This window comes from Aquila chrysaetos, chromosome 11 (genome assembly GCF_900496995.4).
Source record: "Aquila chrysaetos chrysaetos chromosome 11, bAquChr1.4, whole genome shotgun sequence".
NCBI lineage: Eukaryota > Metazoa > Chordata > Aves > Accipitriformes > Accipitridae > Aquila > Aquila chrysaetos.
Window position 1 is genome coordinate 33700174 of NC_044014.1, and position 25363 is coordinate 33725536.

General features: G+C 41.8%; 1 protein-coding gene across 8 annotated transcripts in view; it reads right to left on the reverse strand.

The window, feature by feature from the left end:
- FAM13C (family with sequence similarity 13 member C) overlaps positions 1 to 17803 on the reverse strand; it is a 135479-nt gene extending 117676 nt beyond the window's left edge. For 3 of the 8 annotated variants that reach the window (XM_041127148.1, XM_041127152.1, XM_041127151.1), the window contains exons 1-5: positions 17743 to 17796; positions 13914 to 14088; positions 13501 to 13710; positions 11536 to 11719; positions 5560 to 5695 (exon numbers count right to left, since the gene is read on the reverse strand). In XM_041127148.1, coding sequence (XP_040983082.1) covers positions 5560 to 5695; positions 11536 to 11719; positions 13501 to 13710; positions 13914 to 14088; positions 17743 to 17745 — 708 coding nt within the window. In that variant the 5' untranslated portion in view covers positions 17746 to 17796. Of the gene's footprint in view, positions 1 to 5559; positions 5696 to 8464; positions 8529 to 11535; positions 11720 to 13500; positions 13711 to 13913; positions 14089 to 17742 lie in introns of those variants that run through there. The other 5 variants (XM_041127147.1, XM_030029597.2, XM_041127149.1 and 2 more) reach the window with 3 other exon arrangements.
- Positions 17804 to 25363: the final 7560 nt, after the last annotated feature.

The window sequence follows — 25363 nt, forward strand, 5'->3', positions numbered from 1 at the left end:
TTCAAAAAGCCCTGATCATCAGCAAACAAATCAAATTGCTCACGTACACCAAAGAAAAGGAATACAAAGGTGGTAAGAGATTTTATTGGTAGTCCTGCTGAGGTAAGGAAGGTGACACGAGCATAAAATAAAAAAGGCTTGCATTTCATAATGGTTTGGAAGTGAATTCTTACCCTTCCTTCATGCCCCTCTGATATCAGTTAATTACCTGAGGAAGGAAGGGGCTGATGTTCTGATACATTACAAAAATAGAAGTGTAATACCTAGTTTTAAGATAGGTACTCAGAACATATTAAGGGTTATGTTCAAAGCAAATAACAGCTCTGGAGTGAGAGAGAACAACGCTGACACCAAGTGGAAGAAAACGCTGCCGGCTCCATTCTCTATTCCAACCTTCAGTTGACTGAAAATCTCAGAGCTGCAAATTTTAGGTTTAGGTATTGTGGTAAATTTTTTAAACATCAGAGGAAGACCACACATATCGTCTGAAAGCAGAAATCTGTTATCCTAATGTGTACACTAGCTGATTAATTATAATCCTCTTCCTTGTAGTGTAGCTGATCTTAGTGAGCAAAGCAACTGGCTGCTGCTCTGAACACATCAGGTATTATTCTCCTTCACAAATTGCAGATAAAACTCCTTAATCTGTAATCTACATAAATTCTGAGAGCCTGACTGTGGTAGGAGCTTTTGATACGCTCTGGTCACAGAAAAACTGAAAATGGGCATTCACAAACTGAGAAGTAACAAAGATGAGTCTCCACTGAGTTGGTTTCTGTACAGCATACTGTCTTCAAAACATATTTTCCAGGCCAGGAAAGGCCTGTATCAGTGACCAGTCTTAGAAGGACCTTCCCCTCTCACACACTTTATATCATTATTGAATGACAGACAGTGATCAGTGTAATCAGCTAGTGTGACTGCCTGAGCTTTGTTCTTGTATTACTGATTGCAGCGAAGAATCTCAGGATTTCAGTTCGACCAGCTTCCCTCTTCCGTGCTCAAGCTGCTTGTTACAGTAAAGCACAGCTGATGGTGTGCTTCATATCACACAGAGCACACCCTCTCCTGCCCATATTCTCTCATAGTGCAGCTTTCCCCAGACAAAAAACTTAAATTATAAAAATCTACTTATTGGGGGGAGGGGAAAGAGAAAAAGATAGCAGCAAAACCCACTAAGTCATAGAAAGGGGTTGAAGTGTGACAGCAGTGTCCTGGAGCACTTGTACAGCAAGTCAAGCGAAACCCCCAGCAATGCTGGAGCAAACATTAAATCAGTGAATTCCCTCCACACCCTGTGGTTTGCTAAAAATGGACACCAGGCAAGCTTGTAGTTTCCAAGTTACGGATTTCCAGTACAAAGGACAGTCTGCTGCAGATCACAGGCACAGCACAGAAAAAGGACCTCACTCTCTCCATACCCTATTCCCTCCACCAATAGGCGTAAAGGCTCCAGCCCTGAAGACCTGGAAGGAGTAATGAGTACTCCAGCCACATCCACTTTGGTGGTTTTAAGTCACACTTGCCTAGGATACAGCAGTTTTTATCGAATCCTTATGCCTACAGTCAGTAAAATATTCTGCAGTGTTTATGCAGAAGAAAAAAAAATATCTTTACAATCTATTGGCTACAATTTTTGTGGAGACCTAGATCCTACTTTGATCCTAAACGTATGGCATTTTTTTATCCAGTCTCCTGGTTTGGGGAGTACTCAAATACAAAATTAAAACTTAATGTTTACTGAGTCCATGTTTTGCTAAATTTACAAAGGTTAGGTAAAATAGTTTTTCTGTGGAATGGGAAATAATATGAAGAAGTCTTTCTGTAATGTAACAGCAGCCCCTACAGAAACATTGACAAATCTCCTGGCAGTTCACATGGTGCACGCAGGATTTGCTATGTTCACACATTTGCTATGCTCCTAAATTTAGGAAAAATTGTTAAGAGCCACAAATAGGAATTGGAACTACATTCTCCTATCCAAGAAAAATTATTTTGACAAAACAATTTAGTCTAACTTGGAAATTTCAGTTTACTAGATCATGCGATAACGTCTGTTTGGTTGGTTGTTCGTTCATTCTGAAAGATTTCAGCTAATTCCACAAGCATTGTCATGGGATTAGCAAAGGAAAACATCAGTTAAATTATTGCTCTCTTCCAAACTGAGGACAGTCCATTTAGGAGACCACAATTCCTTCTTACGGCAACTTCAGATGAGAGTGAGGCACCACATTTTTTTCACAGAACAGGGTTAATGCCGAAACATCCACTTCCTCTTTGAAAAAGGCTAAAACCTGAGATTGACAAAACTCTCCAGACCACAAAAGCCTTCCCAACAAAACCATAATTTGAGTAGATAAAGTCTCCATGAAATATTTAGTTGCACTATTCCGACCAACTACAAACCACACTGCAGTTTCAGAAATTCAGTCTGAGGTGTCTGTGGTCAACCTGCAGGTCCAGGATACTGTCTAGCTCCACTTCCCCAGCCCACTGGATCTCTGCAATCCCTTTATAATGGGGTTCCATGATTGTAGGGAGTAACTGCATGGGATCCAATCAACAGGCAGTCCCTGCAGCCTTGCCGATACACAGTGAAGGATGCATAAAAGGACAAAGGAAGAAAAGAAAACAAGAAATGAGACTCATTCCCTCAGGGTGTAGGCTTTTCTTCTAACGAACCCCATGCTTTAATGGAGGTACATGCAGTGGCTTGTGCACACCCACAAAGTCATGCTTCTGTTTGTTTGCAAGACAAAGGTAGCGTGCATAATTCAGGAAGGATTTATCTATAACTTCTGTACAAAAAGGAGATATGAAAAAACACTCTTGGACTAGATGCAAAAAAAAAAATCCATAGTCAACTTTTATCTAGAACATAAGATTCAGAAATGATGAGGGCAAACATCATGACAAATTGCTATTAGCAAGGTTTGGTTCATTATTTAATTACACTATAGAAGTTAAGCTAATCTTGTACACCTCCAACACAGCTAGTGATACACTTCAGGTTAAACACGGTTATCTAGAGAGGCCTCAGGTCAAAACAAACACCACAGTGTCTAACCTCTTTTTAAAGAATGATTTAAGCTGAACAGGAAAATCAGTTTAGTACCAGTGCAGTTTGTGAGCTAGACAGAAGGTTATAGGACAGCATTAAATGTTAGTGGACTCTCGGGGGGGGAAATTAAAATAAATAAATAAATAAAAACACCCCCAAACCCCAAACAAACAAAACAGAAAAAAACTAAAACCAACCAACCAAAAAACCTGGCAGGATTTTACAGCATTCCAAATTTTTTTTATTAAAAAAAAAAAAAAAAAAATATGTACAACATACAATGGCCAGGAAAAAGTATAAGCTAAAATATATAGTAGCTTGGATATCTCTTTTAAACCACTATCTTCAGATGGTATAGGTGGCTGTGAATAGTCTACTCTGCAGCCTATTCTCAATAGTTCTGAACTGTTGAGAAACTTGCAAATTCTTCTCCCAGTCTGTCAGTCTGAATCAGCCTGCAGATACAGAGTAAGTGGGATGACTACTGGCACTTCAAGATACTAAGAGCTCTGCTCAGGAGCAATCAATCTTCCCCATCTCAGACTACAAACACCACAACTGAAGGTTAAGCCTATGTCATCTGTATGGCATCCCTGTCAGACTGGTATGGCTTTAATTTTTAAAGCTCAATTAATTAGGGTAACATATAATGTTGGGGGGGTGAGGGAGGGGAGGCACCCCAACAACAACAAAAAGCCCCACATGAGTTAAGTAGTCTAAATGCAAGTATCTGTGTAAATGCTTTAAGTTATTTCACGAGAAACAGCCAATAAAAGCAAGTTTCATTTCCAGGAAGCAACAAGGGATCTGAGCCAGGTTTGCCATTTCACTTTTTGCTTGCTTTGCTGGAACTAGAACATGCACTTTTAATATGTTTAGTTTGTAAACCTAACTTTGATGTTTCCAGTTTAGTGGACTTTGAGCAATTGTTATATTATGAAAGATGGAGAGTACCTATCCAATGTGCTGGGTTTCCTGCCAGAAATTACAAAAACAAGATCAACCACAGAATACTGAATTCCCTTCTCACCCACAGATGGGATTTCTTTCATAAACTTACCTCAGAGCAGGAGAGTGCCTCATGGCTATGCCTTGTCTGAGGTTTTATTAAAGAACTTGAAAGGATCTTTTCAGCAGAATTCTTTCCCACATCACCACAATCCCAGACAGACTGTGACATTTTGCAGAATTACAGGGAGTGAAGTTGCTTCTAAAACAAAAGCACTGCAATAGAAAGCCAGGTTTCCTGGCTACTCTAATACCTTTCCAATTTCCTTTAGCTGCTGATGCGTCTTCTAGTTTTGCAAGCAAAAGCAGATATAATAGGATAGCTAATATTTTGATCTTGCATGCTCATTTGAGTACAGGTTGCAGGAATTCTCAGAGTTGGTAGTGACATGGGACATCTTCAGAGAGTAAGGGGAGCTAGAGGCATGGGCTTTAACACTTGTCTTTGTGTGAAACGATCCTAGTTTTAGGTTTGGGGCCATGTCCTGTGACGTAGCAGGAATATTTCAGAAACATCCTTGTATCAGTGTATTCTGTTCTCTGTACCTATGGCTGTACAGGATTTATTTCAAAAGAGAGGTTCCAAGGAGCATTACAGTCTCAATATTCAGTTTGAGATATATAATATGCTCTAATTACTGAATTTGACTTTGTATTAGAAGTCTGGTAGTTTTCCTTAACAGAGATACTTGGAGAAAGAAGCCAGGAAATTAAAGAGTCACAAACATGAGTAGCATGATCTACGATTACATGTAATGCAGATCTCTCATAATCTTTCACCTGATCTGGCACACTGCTATCAATCTAGTCATGAGCTGCCAGGTTGTGAGGTAACTGTATGGTGCAGTATTAAACTGTAGGTTTTGCTACAGCATTTCCTTCATGTCTTTTTCTAAAAATCAATTTCAGGTTAAGCGGCAATGATACATCATATCACAAACTGAAAACAAAACTTATACTGACTCTCTCCCTAAACCAGCATTTGTATATCATGTTTCTTCCACCATGAGGTTTTTGACAAAAAAAGGAATCAAAGTACTAACAATGTTTTAGAAAAGAATATGCCCAAGGAGAGGCCGAAACATACACAGTGAGATCCAGAAGGGTGAGAGGAGTTTCACCCTTCTGGTTTTGCTTTCCTGCATCGTCAATGTATAGCCAAACACACACACAAAATAAAAAGTGCTTCACTCAAGGTAAAATCCAGTGGCTTTGATCTAACAGAGCTTGGCATTGAGATATTTAAAGTGGAACAATTTGGGATTTTATTCTTGACCTTTTACTTTTGTACTTGCATTTTTTTTTAAATCAGAATTTTAAACACTCATGTTTCCCCTCTAGCTTAGGCATATGATGAATATTTACATTGCTGGCAATAAGCTATAGTAATTAATTACACTATGCATAAGCAAATATATTTCCATTTGTAGGTTTCAACCCAATGAAGCACTTTTGATTACTTGCTGAGTTAATTAACGTAACTTTCTTACCTGAAGGCCATCTGCTTGTCTCTCTGAGAAACAAGGGTTCAGATCAACAAAAAGCATCTTGTGGTGTTGAAGCAAATACAGCAGGAGGCCATTGTAAAGCTTTTGTTCTTCACAAGCCAAGGGACTGACAGGGATTCTAAGGGAAGAGGAGATGGATTAAGTTTAGGAGCTCTCAGATCAGGGGCTAATGATGAATCACACAGCGAGCCCCTCAGTACCCAAGACAATTCAGCAAAGCAGCCAGTTGGGCAACTGGATAAAACAGAGTTCCAGGCTCATTTCCAACAAGCAACTGTTGGGACAGGGACTGGCTTAATTTGGTGGGTTCACAACACTGGAAGCCTCACAGTGATGGAGCCCCAGTTTGCTGGAACAGTTCAGAACACAATGAATCTTTGAAGCAGCACAGCAAAATAGCTGGAACCTGACAGTAACTCAGACATGAAGTTGATAAAATCAAGGATGAAGAGGATGAAAAAAGCCCTGGAAATCTGCCATCAGTCACTGGCACTGGGGGTGGAAGAGAACAGTTTTGTTCCAGCTTAGTTTATGAAGGTGAACTTTGATGGCTAGAATGTCTTATTACCAGAACTGCCTGGAAAAAAAAAAACAAACCATAAGTAAGAAGCTGTTCCAGTGTAATAATTTATAAATTCACAGACATCAGGTACATCATGCAGTGGAACTTCTGGATGCTCCCATTAACAGGTTTTTTGGTTGGTTTTTTCCTCTTTCTTTTCACTCTTTTTTTTTTTTTTTTTTTTTTAATAAATAGTAGTTGAACTTAGTCTACTTGTGTGGATAGTACAAGCTGGAATCATTTAATTAAAGTCAAGGGATTCTTTATACAGGATTCTAATCTCACTCCCTGAAGGAACTATGTATTCCCCCCATGAACTATTTGGAAGCTTGGAGGACATTTACATATATGCTGTCACCTTAATCCAGCTTCTCCAGCCATGCTGAACCAACTCAGTTCCACCCAGCACAGTATTAATATTTAAACAAGAAATTCATAAACTCTGGAGACTAATGTGGAGACATACACGCACCAGTCTTTGTTTGCCAGATCAGTACATTCATTATTAATTTGTGATTTTAAGGTACAAATATACACACTGGGCCCAGTCCAATTGCTTTCATTCATGTTCTTCTTTTGTAAACTTACCGTTGTTTCTGTAAGAACTTGAGTTTGGGCTCCTTTTGAAAGAAGGTGGTTTAAGCAGAGTTATAGCCAGGTACAATGTAGACAGATTTACAGGATAAACTATGGCGTCATCACTTCTTTCTTTAGGGTTGGCTAACATTTCTGCTTCTTGGATTCTTATTCTTCTCAGGACAGACTCAATTTCTCCACAAAAAACAAGCCTGCATGTAAAACCTGGCTGACCAAGTAACAGCCTTTCCTGCATACAACAATCCTAAGAGATTATTCATTGCTTACCCAAACGTTAACACCCTCAACTCACAGGCCATACAAGCAATTTTTTTAGTCCCTTGCCTTCTTTTTCATCTTCTTTCTTTAACTTAGACATATGTCCCCGAACCCATTCTACCAGCTGTTAACTCCTTACTAGCAAGGAGCACTCCACAAGTTGTTCGTGAAAATAAACAGCTCTCGCCCTACTTATTGGGTCCCACTTTCCCTTACAGGCAGCCTATGTTTCGGGTACCCAGTTCTCATTTAATCTTAAAACAAATCTAAGCTATACTCTGTGACGCGACCCTGCAGCTGACTCCAAATATCAATGTCTGCTCATCCGCAGATATTCACAGGTGGCAACAACTGTGTCTTCCAAATATAGAAAATACATTTTTAGTTTTATCTGCAGCCACCTTCCACAATGACTTTCAATTAATCTGTAAAATAATTACTTCCTGCCTCTTCAGATACTTTTGCTGTTAGCAGAAACTATATTATCAGGCTGACACTAGGGGAACCATATTCACACACTGCTAAATCCAGGAACATGTTCCTAGGAAGAGCACAGCTACTGAAGTATGTTCTGCACTTCAATAAAGCCCTGTAATCAGTTGTAGTGCAAATCAAACACAGGAGGACACTCACTACAAATAAGAAACAATTAAAACTTGATCATCAGGAATCAGCTACCTGTTTCCTTGAGTCTAAACCTTTCAAAGTTGCTTTGCCACAAAGTGCAAGCTAGAAGATCCATACAGTCCCTTGCCTTGGCTTTGTTCAGGAGATCTGCCAAGGTTCCCTGCTGTCAGCAGCTCGCTGCAAATTTACAGAAAGAATGAGTCAAAGTAAGTAGAAGCAAACAGCTGGTTGGCTAGCATCCTTGTGCACTCGTGCAAGAATTACTTACTGAAGTTAGTAGCAGAAATCTCTTTACCAAGACGAGGTACAACAAAAGCACCCATAGAAATTTAAGTAACATCAGCTGAATCTCTGATAAAAGCAAAGCAACACATTCTCCTTGGCATTTACAGAGGCTAGCAGGACATGAAACAGCTCGCAAGAAGAGGGATGAATGGCAACAGAAATAAATAGTTCAGAGGACGAGCAGAAAGAAATCAACGAGTTGACAGAAGAGTGGAGCTTAGCAAAGAAAGTCTAGGGAGTAACCAGCCTGTTACTTGACGTAGCTACCAGTTATGTTTTTGGTTCCCTTACCTACAAGGAGGTGAGGACATGAAAGCTGCATCATGCAAATGTTAAGACTGAAGTCTCAAAAGAAACAGATGCCAGGATCAAAAATCTAGAAGAAAAGCAATGTGAAAGATGATAGATAGAAAGTGAAGATAGCTTAACTCAGTCTCAGGGGCAAAAAACAGCATGAAGGAGGAAGGCCAGTAGAAGAAATTGGAAGGAGCTGGTTTGCAAAGGAGACTAAGGTAAAATTAAAATGTTTTACTCGGTTATGGTTTTTCTGAAACATACCTGCTTTTCTTATTCCCACTTGGGGTCCCAGCACTCTGAACAGGGACAGGAAGCATATATACTAATAATATAACAGAATTTTTCCAATATGAAGATCATTTTAATCAAATATTCAATATAAGCAGCGTTAAAGTAAGGGGCTGCAACAGATTAAAAATAGAGAAGAGACTGCTTATTTAACATTCAGTTTTCACACAAACAGTGATGCTAATTTCCTAGCATTTAAAATTCACGATAATAGGAGTTTTCTGTGGCCCTGTAACTAGACTTCCAATAAAATACCTGTGCTAAGGCTTATATTTTTTGTGTTGCAATTACCATAGTTACTAATAGTGAAGTATATGCAGTTTAGGCTTGCAAGGTATAATGAGCAGCGAGTTTTATATTCTAATTTTGTGTCCCCAAAGCCCATATGTGTTCCATGTGGAATGAATATTCCAACTCAGTCACTTCAGTGAAACTATAAGCATGACAGGTCTCCACAAATAAAAGCGTCAACAGATTGAGACAGGTGATAATCACAGACAGAATTTACACTTGAATATAAATAGATCAAAAATTTAAAGTAAAAAGGCTTATAAACAAACTAGTTTACTTGTTTAATGTCAAAGAAGGAAGAATTGCACAAAAACACAGATTGCCAGAATACATGCAGAACGGTTTTAACACCTGCAACGTATTAGTGCCATAAGCAGAGCTGACATTACATCCAGAAGATTATTTCCAACAATTGCATGGGGTATACATTTCTGCAGATTAGATCTAGAGTTGTTTTTTCCATAACCTTCATGTTCTGACTGAACAACTATAGCAAGTACTACCCAACGTGTCTCACTTTCCAGTGAATCTACACTCTGGCTGCCAAATGTTTCATAATGTGGCAGCTAATTGCACTAATTCTTGCTTTGAAAGACGTAAAGGGTACTTATGACTTTTTTCCACGTCAGCAGATGTGGTTTGCCACATTGGACTACTTGAATTTTGCCGCTCTACAGGACAATACAAATGGTTTATTCTGAATCATTCGAGGCCTCGGATCACTCAGCAGGAAGTGGAACAGCAGTCTCACTGAGAGAAAATGCCAGTTGAAAGGCTCTCCTCTCCCCCCAGTTACCAAAAAGGTGATTTTTCATAATCCTTGGAGGTAACTCTCCAAGGACAGCACTAGCTATACACTTTACAAAAAGCGAGCTCCAGAATAACTGGTTTCTCTCCCTGAGCTGGTGAGATCAGAATGACTGTAAAAAGCTGGAATTAATGTTCATAGGGCAGATACACTTCTATTTATGGTAGCTGTGCTGTCTTGACAAGTCACTGGCAAGGAAACCCGATGCTGATCAAGGCTTCTCAGACAGGTCATTGCCACAAGCATTTAGCTTAGCACTAAGTGTACTTTAAAAACCAGACAGAGGAACATGTTCAGCAGTAGCTAGACCATCTCCCACAACAGAGTGGGATGCTTAAAAAGTGAAACAGCTCATCAATCAACAAGGGAGCCTACTGGATTCTTATGTGTAGATACAGAAATCAGTGGGCAGACATTCAGACAATTTGGGAATGGAGATAAAGGAATAAAATAAAGTATTATTGCATGTGTGTGCATGCACAGAAGCACCATATAATAGCAAAGGGGGCCTGATGGCAAAAAAGCGACAGTCAGAGCAGTTCGTATTGAGTTAGTGTGGGGGTCAAGGGATAGATTTTTGGTGAAGGCCTTTTGGCATCAGCCGTTTACCTGTTTGTAAGTATCACCACACAACTAATCCAGGCACTGGGAAGTAAACGTCATTTGCCTACACTCATTTACTAATTTTCACATGCAGATATTAAGGAACTTGGGGTTTGGTTGCAGAGCTGCTTTGTTCCCTCACAGAATATCCTCCATAGTGAAGCCTATTCTCACAGGAGTGAATGGCATAACTGCTACCACACTACATGTTGTTAGATTCTTCTCTCTAGCTGTACTTTTGCTAAAGTAAGGGTCCTTTTACTTATATCACCTGCAAAGGTTATATGCTGGTACATCTGGTGATAAGCCCACAGAGCAGGTAAACAGACACAAACATTGAGACCTATGGAAACAGCAGCAAGGTTTACGAGCGCAGTTCCCCAAAACAAAGCCTGTCACTGATTTCCAATATGCTTGGTACCAATTTTGCTGAATATATCTTTTTAATAACTTACTTGGCTTTGCCATACAAAAAAAGTGAAAAATAACGAGGCCTCTTTGACTGCATAGAAAATACTAATTGTTAACATGCACATTTTGCAAAGCAGCATTGGCTTATAGTTCACATTAAGCTGGAATGTCTATGATCCACTAAAACAAAGGTTTACAAATTGTAAGACAGGTATAAACATTTTAACATCCTCTAGTGTCAACATGAAGGACAGAATAAAGAAATAAATTCTTCCAGCTTCACTGGAAAATCCTCCATTATCACCTCACTCTAGGCTGTTCCTTCTCACCACCTTGACTTGCATGACATATGCCCTCCCACCTTTCTTTTTCAGCATCCAGTTACATGTCCGCTCACCATCATGCCAAACATACCTTCTCTAGCTTCAGCCAAGCGCTCACTGCTTGCAAGCTCAGCTGGCCTCTGCTCAGATGTCAACTTGCATTTTAGTGGCAAGGGCAGAATAAGTTACTTCTCTTTCTTGCTAGAAGAGATTCCTTTCTCTGATATCAAATGCTATTACAAGGTCAAAAGTCAACCTTAGCTTTTCAGAATCAAGGCTAACAACTAAGTAGCCTTCACAGGCAGCACTTAGCTTAGTTAAGAAGAGGAGTAGTTCTCATTAAGCAGCACTCCATCCCTCATGCCTCTTATTTTCAGATGGTTTCAGATGGTTTCTTACTTGAGGCTGGACCTGTACAGTCAGTGCCTAACTGTATGAAGTTGGTCAGCCAGCTCAGAATCTGTCATATCTGTACTAACGTACTATATAAGCATTTAACTTTCAAAATGCTCCACTTACTGTTGGACTTAAAGTTATGACAGAAAGCCTCATTGGAAAGTGTGATCTAGTAGTACTATTTAAGTACTAGCTAATTAGAGAGTACTCACTTGAACAGAGCAGGTCCAAACACAATGGCTAGGTTTTCCAGAGTCATGAAATTCACTGCACTGTATGTTGCTACCTTTAAAAGGAAAGCAGACAGGAACTGAAGAAGGTTTTGATGGGCTTTGGGCAGGCAGCTGAGCAATTGTCTCAGGTTCTCTATGCATTCTGTTGTGTGGATTTTGTGCTCTGCGGGGGAAAAAAAAAAAGTTATGATGTAGATATTCCTAATAATAACACAATTTCATCATAGACATTATTATAGATCTGAGAGAGAGGGAAGGTTTTAAAATATATTAGAGCAAAGTAAAGCATAAATATGTCCTAAACAAAGAATTTGTACACTAAACTTTGACAAAAATTTTCACATATTAATATTTAAATACCATGGATTTTCCAGATATTGAGTTTTATATACACTGTTTCTGCTATTCTTCCTGTTATGACAGAATCATCTAGCACTGGCTGCTTTTTTAATAGAATTGCAGGCAGTAGTCATGTATCTGAATCCTTAAAGCTGCCTTTAAAGATGCTACAAGATTGTCAGCCTTGGTTGTCCCCAGAGGTTTTACACATGCTGTAGGATTCTCATTAAGAGGAATAAGAAATTGTACCCTTTCAGCCCCACATCATTTTCATTTCCTGACTAATTGGTAGCTCTCAGTCTCAAAACATTTTTGCTCTATAAATATGCAACTGTAGTTACACAAGAGATGCTTAAAAACCTAAATTGGGGATACTTAACATTTTCTTGGTTCTCATTCTTCAAAGAAGAGTTACAAGGCAGAAAATGGGTTCACAAACAACTCTATCTGATCAGCATTTCAGAATTAGCATCATAAAGTCTCCTGGTTATTGGAACTGAGATGACAGTACTGCTCAATAACTGGCAGTTGATGCTTAAATTTGCGATAGAACACCAGGACACATCTGCGCAGCTTTGACATTGTGAATAGCAAATCATGCCCTAAAGGGTAATTTAGCCCTAAAAAATACATTTCATAAAGGCCAAGACCCATGATGCTCAACCTATTAGTGAAAGATATGAAAAAGGGGATGGAGAGGGAAAAAAATATTTTAAAAAGTAATAATAATAATTAAAAAAAAAAACAGCAAGACTGTTCAGGGGAGTCAAAACAAGGTGCATGCAAAAAATTGTAGATCTTTCAGCACAGACTTTCCCAGTTCGTGAAAATGACTCCTTTCTCTTTTTTCCTTTTTTTTTTTTTTGTAAATACATACATAACTTGGCACTTAGCAGATGAAGTTTGAACAAAAGCAACCTGCAATCTAACCCACAAAGACCACTTATTTGTATGCAAACACCTGAATTGGTTATCACTCAAAATCACTGGGCAGAATCATCTGAATGCATTCGCTCAGCCATTACAGACATGAATAGGGAACTAGACGGTGTATTGCTGTAGGTACTCATCTTGGCTTTGCATTTTGAACGCTTCATGCTGCTCCACACACTGCTGTCCAAGAAGACTACAAGAAAACTGGTATAAAGCACTAAACAGGAACGAGGATGTACAAAAAGGCTCCTGTACAAGGGAAGGGTAAATAGAGAAAGAGGCTTCAGCTTGGGAAAGAGAGAAGTGAGGCAGTGGCCATATAAAGGCACAAGCAGCATTATGACGGTGGTTAGATTAAAAATAAAAATGTTATCTCAGTAATGAGTAAGGTATCCAATTTAAAAAGGAAACATGCAAAAGGGTACTTTCTCAAAGAATACAGGATTGGATTGCAGAATGTCTTGCCACTGGATGTTGGGGAGTCCAAAAGCCTTAATGAATTAAAAAAAAAAGACTACAGACAAGTTCATGGAAATCTGGTCCATCAAAAGCAATTAAACATCAGTCTCTGGTTAAGGAAACTTAAATCCTTGCTTATAGGAAGGTGCAATGAACACATTATCTGTCACTGTCAGAGAAAGGACAGAAGCTTGGAAGGTGCCCGTTCTGTACCTTGTAAAGTTTTTAGCAAGCCAGAACAGATGTTGTCTGGAAAAACAGCCACTGGCAGTTCTTTCAGAAAGAGTTTCAGGAGACTGGCCACAGAATCAACATCTCCATCATTAACAAGGTCTACTTTTTCTCCTTGATTGTATTTCTGCTTCAGTTTCTTGATTTTATTTACTGAGCCACTGATGCGAAATATACCGACACGCTCCAAACCTATTTAAGAAGAAATATGAAACAGTAAGCAATGGTTGCATTACCATACCTGCGTGATGAGAACTGGATCTCAAAAAGCAAGAGCTCCTCTAAGAAAGCGTAATAATTCTAAAAACAGACTTTTCAGTAGTTACAGCTGAAAAGTACAGCTTAAACAAAGAATAAGAGTTTTCAGAGACCAAACAGAGAAAACATGAACTTACCAAATACTTCTAGGTACTCCACCATCTGTGTCACAAGAAAAGGAACTCCATATCGCGTTGCATCCTGTATGAGGGTTTCCAGAGGAACACCAAATGTGCTTCTTTCTCTGCTGAACTGTGGATCTGGTGAGACTTTATTTGTTGTGTGCCTGACTTGAATAGAAGATAATGATTTCTGGGGAATAAAAACAGGCAAGTGATAAGCAGAAGCTGGTTTTTGTTATTTTAAGGTCCAAGGGTCTACATCTTAGGTAAAATTATTGTCCTCATCATAGCATCTTAGTACAGATTCTACTTCTACTGCACGTTCTTAAAATACTAATACCATTCTTCTTCTGTAGAGCTGAGACAAGATCTGTGATGAGGTAAATCCTAAAACCCATTTACAACTACATTCAAAGAAAATAGGCCTCCAGTTTAAGGCGGATGCCCTGTTTAGAACAGGGAGGGGTCGCTAAACCCCTTCCTCAAGAAGGGCCCCAACAGTCAGGAAAAAGGCTGACCGAGCGGTGGTGCACAGCCTTCTAACCCCATGAAATTTGTGAATTTCTACCCAATTTACAAAGATAAAAAATGCAAGATTCATGGAGGAGCCAGAAGAGGAATTTAAGCAGCAGCCATGGCACGAGCCTGGTAAAGGGTTCCCATCTGCTCGCCTGGTTATTCCAAATTTCTTACCCCAACAACCAATGCAAAAACATATGTAAGAAATCATGAACAACCTGAGCTTGGGAGCTGCTTTTTCATCTTGTTAGGATGGAGAGCCTGCCCAGTATGTGGGCTGAAAGGTATGTGGGATATCACGCTGGGTGCCTGCGCCCAGGGCGGCAGCGGGGCTGAGGGGTCTCTGCGAGGAGAGGGTGGGGCTGCCGCAGGCCGGGTTCAGCCGGTTCCAGCCGGTGCTGGAAGGTTCCACAGCCTGGCCCGCTGAGTCCCTCAGCCCCACGAGTGGCACCTCAGGGGGATGTATTTAACAAAGGGGGAAACGCTACCCAGCCACGAGGAGCCCTTGCGCCCTTATCCTCTTTCCCTCCTCTTCTACCCCCCTGCTTTGCCTTGTAAGCAGGTGACATTACCCACTGTGCTACATTTTGTCCTCATTTTCCTGTCAGGCAGGCTATGCTCGCAATCACAAAGGAGAGGACCCATTTCCACCATGCAATGAGAACAGAAGTCCAAACCGGGAACACCTGGATTTACCAATTTTGCATCAGGAATATTTAAACAGTATTTGCATTTCATTTTAAAGGGGGATTTTAATTTTTTGCAGCATTATCCCAAGACATTCTAAAACCAACCTCTTCTTAAATGTTTTTATTCCTATGTTTTCACAAGGAAAAAAGGAAAGACTTTCCTATAGATTTGTAGCTGAACCGCTACGGAAAAGCTGTTTTTCGGCTCATAAAGCTCATGCCTTCAGTAAAGCCGCAAGCCAGAGCTCGAGGAGGCCAAGTCCAGCCGTGCTGCCATGGTGAACACACACAAACACACGCTGAAACATCTAGACCCCATTTCACTCTTTCGCTACATAAGCAAGCTTAGAACATGATGTTAATGCTAAAGCGTTAATAATTAACCTAAAAGGAACCAATATCAGCATGTACCAAACGTATTTTACAGCATTTTTATATAAAAGCAGCAAGGTCTTAAAAAAAGCCTCTATGATATATTACTCTAAATACATCCTCTTTCCTTCTTCAGATGCAGCAGTTGGGTTGGGGGAGGAAGCACAGCCTTCTCAGAAGGAAGAAAAGATGTAAGAAAGGACTCAAGAAGCCAGATTTAAGCTCACTTACACAAATGGAAAGGGAGGTGCTTGCTCCCATATTAGACTGCAGGAGAGTGTCAGTATTTCAGCTGTGCTGCTCAGAAGACATCACCACCTTTCTTCCCCTCACAAATCCATGCAGGCCAGCCAAAGCTAACTGCAGCCATTGGGCTGTTCCTCTGTAATTAACTTATCGTAGCATAATTGCTAGGCATCATCTTAATCAGTAGTTTTACTCCAGATTTTGTCGAAGGTAGAAATTAAGTGCTAGTAGAAGTGGATTCCTTGTAGCCAACACTTGCCTCCGGGACGTGTTGCCATCAAGAGATGTTTCCATGGCACCTAACAGACACAATGGCACAGCTTCCTGAAGCATGCTGATTGTGTGCTTGATATTTACTTTTGAATGGGTTTTTTCAAAGCAGGTTTGCAGATATTCCTACTACCTGCTGTCCATTCTGCCGGCTAGCAGCAGTAAGTAAAATATTTTGAGGTGGCCCGCAGTGTATACATATTCTAGATGCATGTTTATATAACACCTGCACAATCATTTTGGTAAACATACGAGTAAGGATCCATCCAGCCTTTGAAATATGGAAGATGTAGATGCTGTTAAGCCCAACATCTTCTATTATAATTCTTTCACATACAAAGCCTCTCCTAGGAAATAAGCCAGAATGAAGCCAGTAATGTTGCAGTTAAATCTAACTGGGGGAGATTCTTAATACAAATTTGGTAGGTACATACGAAACAAAACCAAAACACAGAAGGCAAAAAAAAAAACCCAAACAGGCACCGAGTCAGACCCCCTTGGTGGAGTACTAGAAAAGCCGGAGTTACTCTGTCAACACGCTGGACTGCTGTTTCAGCATAGATGGTAAAGAGGATTCCCTCTTCCTTATTAGAGTGAACACTGCTTAAAAAATAGTGCAGATTTTTAGCTCACTTACCTCTCCATAAGATCCCACGATGAGGTCTAGAAATGCTATGGTTTAAGTCTTTCTTGCCCTACAATTTGAGGCTTTCCTGTCCACCTGGCATGAGAACAGACCTCTCTCATTAGGGCACGTCAACACCCACCACCCAGGTGCAGCTAGGACTTCCTAAATCCCTAGTGAGTAGGGTTCATGTCTGGACAAAAAATCCTCCCTGCCACCTGTGCTGGCTCCAGGTCCGTGCTTTCCAGCCCTCAGAAAATTATGCATTTACCCTCCTGTGCACCAGAAGTGGATGGCTGACTTAGCCGCCCCAAGGGGCATTTAATCCCTTTCTCCACAGCACACGGGCCATTCCCACAAGCACAGCTAGCTCTCCCCAAGTCCATTTTGGCCAGTAGCATGTAAAGCTCAGCCCCCCCTCAACACCACTGCTCCCCACAGCCCCCCCACCCACTCTGCCCATGGGCTGAACTGGGGGCAGATGCCGTCTTGCCCAGCCTCCCCCAAGACAGCGAGAAGAGACCACCACCACCCCATGGCTATCTGCTGAGGCCTGCCCACCACCCCAGGCAGAGGTAGCCTGGCCTCATCACTGCAGACGTGCTCCACCAGAGCCCATCACCACAGCTGTGGCTGCTTGAGGGGCCCTGTCCCTACCCTGACCCCTCCAGCACTACTGCCCTGCCACATTAACCACTTCACAGCTAAGCCTGCTCGAAGCTGTTGGGCCCCCAGGCAGTGCCGAGGCTGATGGTGCTGTCCCCCCCAGCACTGCTCCATATAAAAGTGACAGCTAAAAAAAAGAAGAAAATGTTTCGGTCCTCCCATACCCGATGGTGTGGCTGCCCTCTGTCACAGAAGTACAGTGTCCAGTGCTCATATCTGAGAGGATATGGGGGGCACTTTGGTGTGCAACGTCCCCTCCCTGCTGCATTCAAATCCTCTGCCCCGCCACTGCCCTCCAGCCACCGTAAACAGTTCTTTCCCACCCTCCATGCCCTCACACACTTCATCGCTGTGTTTGCAGGGCAGCTGGAGCAGGAGCAGCTCCCCCACCCTCAATGGGGCCCTTTGGGACAGACAAAAGTACAAAGCACTCAGACCCACCAGCACCCCAGCTAACCATGCTCGTGGGCTGGCAGCAGTTCGCTCTCTGCAGAGAAACATCTCACAAAAAAGACCTGTGAAAAAAAATCCAAAAATTAGAAAATAAATAATCAACAACTCTCTAACTCTTTCCTCCCCACCCCACAGTACATTTCCACCCTCCATGTTACCAGATGTCATAGGAATGATCCTGCTGACATGTCACTTGCCCCTGCTTCAGCTGAACATGTAAACTCTAGGCAAATATCTTCTAAAGCAACAAATTCTCTGCCTGAGCAGCAAGCAAGCACAATGTTTTTTCTGTTGGATCATCACAGGGCAAACCAGGCAGCAGCGACTGCAATCAGCCTCTTGGTCTCTACTGCTCTTCTAACGGCAATTACTGAAAAATTTGCTTTCAAGACCTGCCTGCAAAATTCAGCAAGGCTTATAGAAAATGAAGACATTTCAGTTCCCCAGAAAGCCTGCAACAGCTAGAGGGCACACGAGACTTGCTGGAGAGGTGGTCCTGCAAACCTCACTTCAGACACAGCAAGGAGCCCCAAGCCCTGGACAGGATTTTCCTTTGTACGAAGTAACACAGTTCAGAGGGGTGATTTCTCCTCGCATTGCTGTTGTACAAAAAGCAGAAGGCCGCAGGCAGCACAAATTAAACATATAACTGCTCATACTGTGTAGCTGCAATTCAAACCCTTCCTTCACAACCTCTGGATCAAAGTCAGTCCCTGCAGGACATCAGCTATACGAATAGGATGTGTGGTACTTCGAGCAGCCACCCTGACTTCAAGGGCCGCGTCTAAATTAAAACCAAAACTTTTGGTCTCCCAACACCCTGCCACCCAGGGGAAGGCTTGTGAGTAAAGGCAGTGCCTTGGCCTGGGCAGCGAGAGGGGCTGGGAGAGCGTTGGGGGTTGCTTTTGTACTCTCTTCACTGGGGGCATGGCCTCCAGCTACTGAAAGGGCTGCTTTTGAGGGTTGCTGATGTCTCAAAAAGATAGAGGAAGAATAAACATGAAAGGAAAACAGAAAAGTTCAGTTTTCTTCCTTAAAAACCAAGGGTTTTTACAGAAGCATTAGGAACAACAGGATCCCTGTGAGAGAGGGCAGAGGTAAATCCCCTGTCAGCAGCAGTAAAAACCAACAGCAGCAAGAAAAATAATTAACCAAGGCTTCATGGTTCATTTCAGTTTTCCTTCAAAGCTGCAAGCAGCCTGTTCTGCTAACCTAGTGATCTGTGTCTCCGCTTCTGGAGTCTCCAAGCATCCAGACAAATAGGAAAGAAAGCCCTTCTTGGTGGGCAAGAGCCGAGCAGCCGGAGCGCGTGCCCTGTGGCGAGGCTGCGGTGGGGATGTGGCGTGGGCAGGCCTGCCGTGCCGCTTTCCCTGCCGTGGCCTGGATCCAGCTGGAGAGGCTGCGGTAGCTCTGGATTAGAAGTAAACACTGGGGAAAGCAGCCCCGCTGATGCCGGCTGCAGCCTTTGAGCAGTGGATGCTCAGGAACAGAGTAGAACCGTGGGGTTCATAAACAAACACATAAAACTTGACCTGAAGCAAAGAAATTCAATCCAATTGCAACTGCTAGCCAGCCCCTCCATGACATGATCCTCGTTACCCAGGGACAACTTCAAAAGCAACATTTCAAGGATATGTGGGCATACAATGCTGATTAAAAAATCAGTACTGTATGTTTTTCATTTAAAGCACTGTCCACCATAAATGCTGTGCTTCAGTCACACTGCTTGTCTTCTGGTATCTAATGTTATCCTAAAACGGAATTTGTGATGCCTTGATTTTAATTGTGTTGATGCCTTGATGTATTTAGAGCGTTTAGGTCTTTTTTTCTTGTTTTTTCAAGTGGATAACTGCAGAGAAGAAAAACCCTTCCAGTGTGTCAGAAGGTCAGAGAACACCATAAATACAAATTAATAAGCTCATGAAAACATCATTAAATTTGTCTCATCTGTAGTAAACACTCCAGCCCTCTGCGATCGCTCTGCTGGAGTCGCTAAATTATGCTGTTGATACAGGAAAATTATGAACTGACCGTTGAATCCAGCACAGTGGACATTAAAACCTCACATAATCATCCTCTAGGTAATTTCAACTGCCTTAAAAACCTTTTATTCCCATATATTAAAATAAATGGCAGCCTGGTGGAAGAGAAGGCCATGGGGTAGCACCCCACAGGACCTCACAGCTAATGGTGTTGCTTTCTGCAGCTTGCCAAGAGGCAAATCAGCACGTGTGCCGCAGCCAGCCAGTCAGCACCCCCCAGCTGCGAGATCCATGGCGTAGTACGCCGTCTCTTGCCCACCCCAGCATTGGGGCCTGGGGACAACACGGGGTAAAAAGGGCCAGACAGACTCTGTGGGTGCTGAGGGAAGAGGAGAAGGCACTGTGAGATGAGAGAGTGTAAGAAGCTGATGTTGTAGCAGGGGATGTAGGACTCCAATGCACTGTTCAGAACTGTTTTGAAAAGCACTCTGCTTTTTGTTTTGGGTGGGGAGCTCAGAGAAAAGTCACTGGCATAAGTAGGAAAACTATTGCTTTGACTTTGCAATTTATATGACTTTTTAAAAACAGGATAAAACACCACGACAGGCCCATGAACCCACGCCAAGTGAGTGTATGCTTACCTCTTACACTTCAGAGCTGACAGTTTCAGCAAGTAGGACTGGAAACGCTAAAAAGCCCTAACAATTTGTCTGAACAGAAGGAAAACAGAAAAATTACATTGTCTACTCCTTGGCTCAAAATGCTAAAAACTGTCCCATTCAGGAATGTATTTTTTCCTTTCTCTATGTAATCTTTTGGGAACAGCATATTCATTTGCTAAATGCACTATGATGCATCGGTTGCATCATCTCAGCCTTGACAACCCTTGTGAGCTTACCCCATAAAAGCATCCCTGAATTATCACGAAAAACAGTCAGGGCCAGATACACACAGATGAGTTTCCATGAGACAAACCTGTCTTACTGGCTTTCGAAGCAGGTTTTCATTGCCACCCTCGACACACAGCATTTGTGGTTTTTATTCCAATCCATTATGAGCCACTTTAAATGAAAAATGAGTACATTCTGAAAATTTGCACGTTTTAAAGTATATGGAGCTGGTAGGGAAACTGTAGTGAGCCTCAAACAAAAGGGAAAAATGGAAATATGAGCTACAAGCAAGACAGAAGTACAGACAGGGAAAAATGCATCTAGTATTAAGTAATCCTTGGCAAGAAATGAGGCATGAAAAAATGGTATTTCTATTTTAATTGCTACTGTATCAATATACATTTTCCTACATCTTAGCTGCTAAAAGCCATAGTACAGACTTATAGGATGGTTGCCACATATCCCTCATCACACGATTTTGACTGCCAACTATGTCTACTCACCAAGCTAAATTACCAGAAAGGCAGAGTTGCTGTCCGGACAAGAAAGCAGCTCTCCCCTGCTGCTACATGCATTGCTTTTCACTGCGCTTATGGAGAGAGTACACAGGCCACAATCCCTGCTGCCAGGCAAGCTCTTGTCAGCTGCCAGCAGCGTCCCCTCTGACTTTGTTTTATTTCTGCTCACAGCTGATCAGGTGGTCTCCTCGGGATGTGGATGCCCAGGGGCAAAGATGGGTATGTCTCCACAGCCAGCGCCAGGCAGGCGCAAGGGAACTGCCCCCTTCTCCATCAGCCAGGCACACATAAGTCCGGTGCTGTGCCTGAGCAAATATCTCCTGAGTCACGGCAAGGCTTTTTGTTACTGTAGACGCAGCACTACATTAACCCACCTGGCAAGCTTGGAGTTGCTTCCCTCTATCTGCACCCATCTCTGGCAAGGGATGTGTTGGTGTCCTGCAGTGGCTCAGCAGAGCCTATTTCCAGGCAGCTGAATTACAGGCATGTGGAGGACTGCCCAGCAAAACAGTGGGAGGCACATGTTCGGACTGCTTGCTTGCCTTTTTTTTTTTCTTTTTTTCCCAGCCTATTAAACTCTCTAGCATCATTTTTCTTTTAAAGGCTTCAGAAAAGCATGCAGAAGGCAGTTTTGCAGAACTGAAAGTAACTGGCAAGTGACAGGTCAATAGCTGTCAATACTCTTCTCCTTTTGGAATGAAATGTCATGAAGGTTGAATTGGAGCCTGCCTCCCTCTGCTTCCTGTTTTGAGTTTCATTTTCTTCCTCTAATCTCCACCTGGCACCTAAACCTCTTAATTTTCTTGATGCTGTTCCAGGGAAAACAAGTCAGCATTCAAAATTCAGTATTGCTTCATTATCTAAAGGCACTATCTTGCTGTTGCTGCTAAAGAGCAGAACATCAGCAGAACCAGCTGTAGGCTGAAAACTGTTGTAATGAAGCAAGTAAAGCTCTTTTTCAGGCCTCAAAAATTATTTAAGACCCATTTCAGTCTACATCATGAAGTTCAAATGACACATGAATAAGGCTGATAACTGAACTCTCTATTCAGGGAATTAATTGAGAGAAAGTAAATCCCAAACTGACACATAGTGTAATTTTGAGAGGAAAAATATATCCAAAGTAGGAGGAGGTTTAGTTGTACTCAGTAAAGGCTCTGTCTGGTAAAAACTAAGCACAGGCATAAGGGCTATTCTGCAACTAGACAGTCTGACCACTGTTCCTTATTTGAGTTCATATGCCAGTGTATACAGCATCGCTTACTGGAAAAAACACAGAAAGAAATATATCATGGGAACAAAAACTATCCTCCCTCCCAGAGCTTTATCATCCCTGCCAGAAAGGCAAATATTCAATCTGCTTCTTGGTGCAGTTTGCACGAAAAAAAGGAAGTCATGGGAATAGCAGTTTGGGCTGAAAACTTGTAAGAGAAGAGCATTTATTCTTCTTTCCATGCAGATTTCCTTGCCATTTGCTGGTAGTTGCTTCACCTCACTTTCTTCAGTCTGAAGGAGAAAGATCAGAAAAATCCTCTGTTCACATCTCTTAAGCAGCACCTTCTCCCCTTGAAAGTGCGTTACAGCACTATAACTTAGTGTTTCTAACATTGCGATTGCACTGGAGTGCAGACTGGCTCAAAAAGTCTTTGGCCTCTGCTGCAGGTATTTTCATACATGGTTAAGTACACCTGGATTTTCTGTTGAGGCACTACAGCAATAGTTAAGCAACACAACTCAGTTGATTGACTGGCAATTACTGAACGTGCATTTAAATGTAATCAGGAAGTAATAACTAAGGAGAATTTTCTTTCAGTTTGGCTGATCCCAGGTTTATTTCTCCAAGAAATAGGAAGCTGAAAAGCAAAACACAAAGCCACACAAAATTTTTGTAATCATAGTTTGTTCCCTATCTGTTCATTTTCATGGGGATTTTGAATTGTTGGGCTAGTTTTAGCAAAAGCTACAGGTACCAGGCCAGTTTCTGCAGCCCCAATCATCCTCCCAGGAAGACAGATCTCCCATGAGGCTCCATCCACGAGCTGGTCACTGGTTTCTGACAGCTTCCCACAGCTGACAGGAAACTTAACTTCCAGCTTCAGCTCTAGGCAGCTCATGGCCTATGAATCTGCAGCTGAAGCAATTATCTCTGGCACCATACATGGCCATTTTGCATAAATAATACAGTTCCAACACAGTATTACCTCTTTGAAGAAATCTTTGAAGAGCTGTAAAGAAATAAAATATTATTAGTCCTTCTGCCTCTAGTTTTTACAGCACCTGTGGTGGGGATAAAAAAAAAAAAGGGAGGAACATGGTAAGTGGAAGCTTCAGCATCCTTTTGCACCATAGACACTGCCCTAACCCATGCAAAAGGTAGGCAGAGGCAGGTTTTTATTTGTATTTCTCCAATGGCGTAAAATTTCAATATCTTTGGTCATTACTGATTGACCATTATTTCAAATTAGTTGCTCCTGTCTATTATGTTCAATTAACTCTGCCTTCTGCAGTCTTGTGATACTACTTCTAGAGCAAAATTAGAGAAAATTCAAAAAAGTTGGAAGACCCTCAAAAGGGAGATCTTCCCTCCAGAGAAATTGAGATGGCATCAGCACTCCATCAAACTTTTCAGTTCCAGGCAAGATGATGTAACCCTGTTTTCAGTATTTCAGTCTGTCATATGCAAATTCAAGTCTCCTGTTTCTGAAGCAATAAGGTAAATGGTGTGCTCAGTAGGAATTCCCTCTTCCTCATCTCTCCCTCCCAGGAATGTTTTTGGTAGCCAAAAGGGTCATCCAAACACCCAAAACAGTGACTACTTAATTGTTACCTATAATTGGTACCGTACCTGGGGAGATATCAGATTGTCAAGCCCAGTCTCGTAAATGTAATTTTTTGTTCCTTACTCCCTGACAGCACCTCCGCATAACCCTGTTTTATTTGAAGCAAATATTAATTAATTGAAGAATTCTTATGAACCCTTGCATGACCTCATACACAGTATTTATTGTAATTCAAGGCACACCGGGTGATTTCAGTTATCCTGATCTGCAAAGACGGTCTCCTAAGTAATGCAAAGCAAGGAGGCAGCCACTCTAACCCAGGGGCATTTTAATTAAACAGCAAAGTAATTTGATTCTAACAGAAGACAGCGTGACCTAATACAACTTGATATGCACGTCATATATCAAATTTTAAAGTTATAACCACAAGAAACCTACACAATTTAGATATGATCTGTAAATGTAGAGCTGGTCAGAGCACTGGCCATTCACAGAACAGGGGAGTAGGTATTCATCTTGTTACTCAGCAACATCTAGTCATCGCTGTTAATCACTGAAAACATGTTTACTTTTCAGCATGAGCTGAGACACTAGGAAAGAAGGCAAGAGAGTTTAGTTGGATGATTTTCAGTCTGCAATGAGAGAAATGGGGAAAATAAACATTAATTTGAACTAAAAGAAAATGTTTTTGCAAGTTTAACTATGACCAAGTAAGATTAAGCTTGAAGCCAAAGGCCGCTGGGAGCAACGTTTGCTGCAATCTTACCACACAGGGGCACAACCACACGGGCAGCTTACAAAGGAATTGCTCCAAGCTCCTTCCCACCCATGCGCTGCAGTGCACTACGGCATGTTGTGCTAGCAGTTACAGGTGAGCCCACACTGCAAAAACAAGCTGATCTCAGTTAGAAAAAACAAAGCATTTCCAGAGGTTCCCTGAGTGCATTTACAACACAGCACCCACAATGATGCATTGTTGGATGCCTTAAACAAGCACTTCCACTGGCAGAAAACACAACTTTAAACTATGGCCTGGAAAACTCGCTGTACTTAATCCCTCTGCAGCAGCACTGAGGCTCAGCAAGTAACAGGAGCAGGGATGCTCCCTTGAAGACTCCCGAGGTATGTGTTTGATGACTGAACATTGCATGATACTCCTTGTTGCATACTAAGTGAGGAGACTGGAGGTACCCAAGTGTTAAATCTCACACTCCAGGCATGTGACTCTTCTACCTCTCACCTTATGCTAGCTCATAAAACTGCAGCGCACACAGCACAAAAGCTGCACCTGACACAGGAGATCTAAAGAGAAGAAAGCACAGCCGTGAGACCCTGGAGCCAAAAGATTTGTCCTGTCTTCACTCTTCATTATCACACATGCACAAGACTCCCATTCCTCATTAAATGAAGTCTTGAGCATCTGCAGGCAGAGAAGTTGAGAGATCTGCATTCATA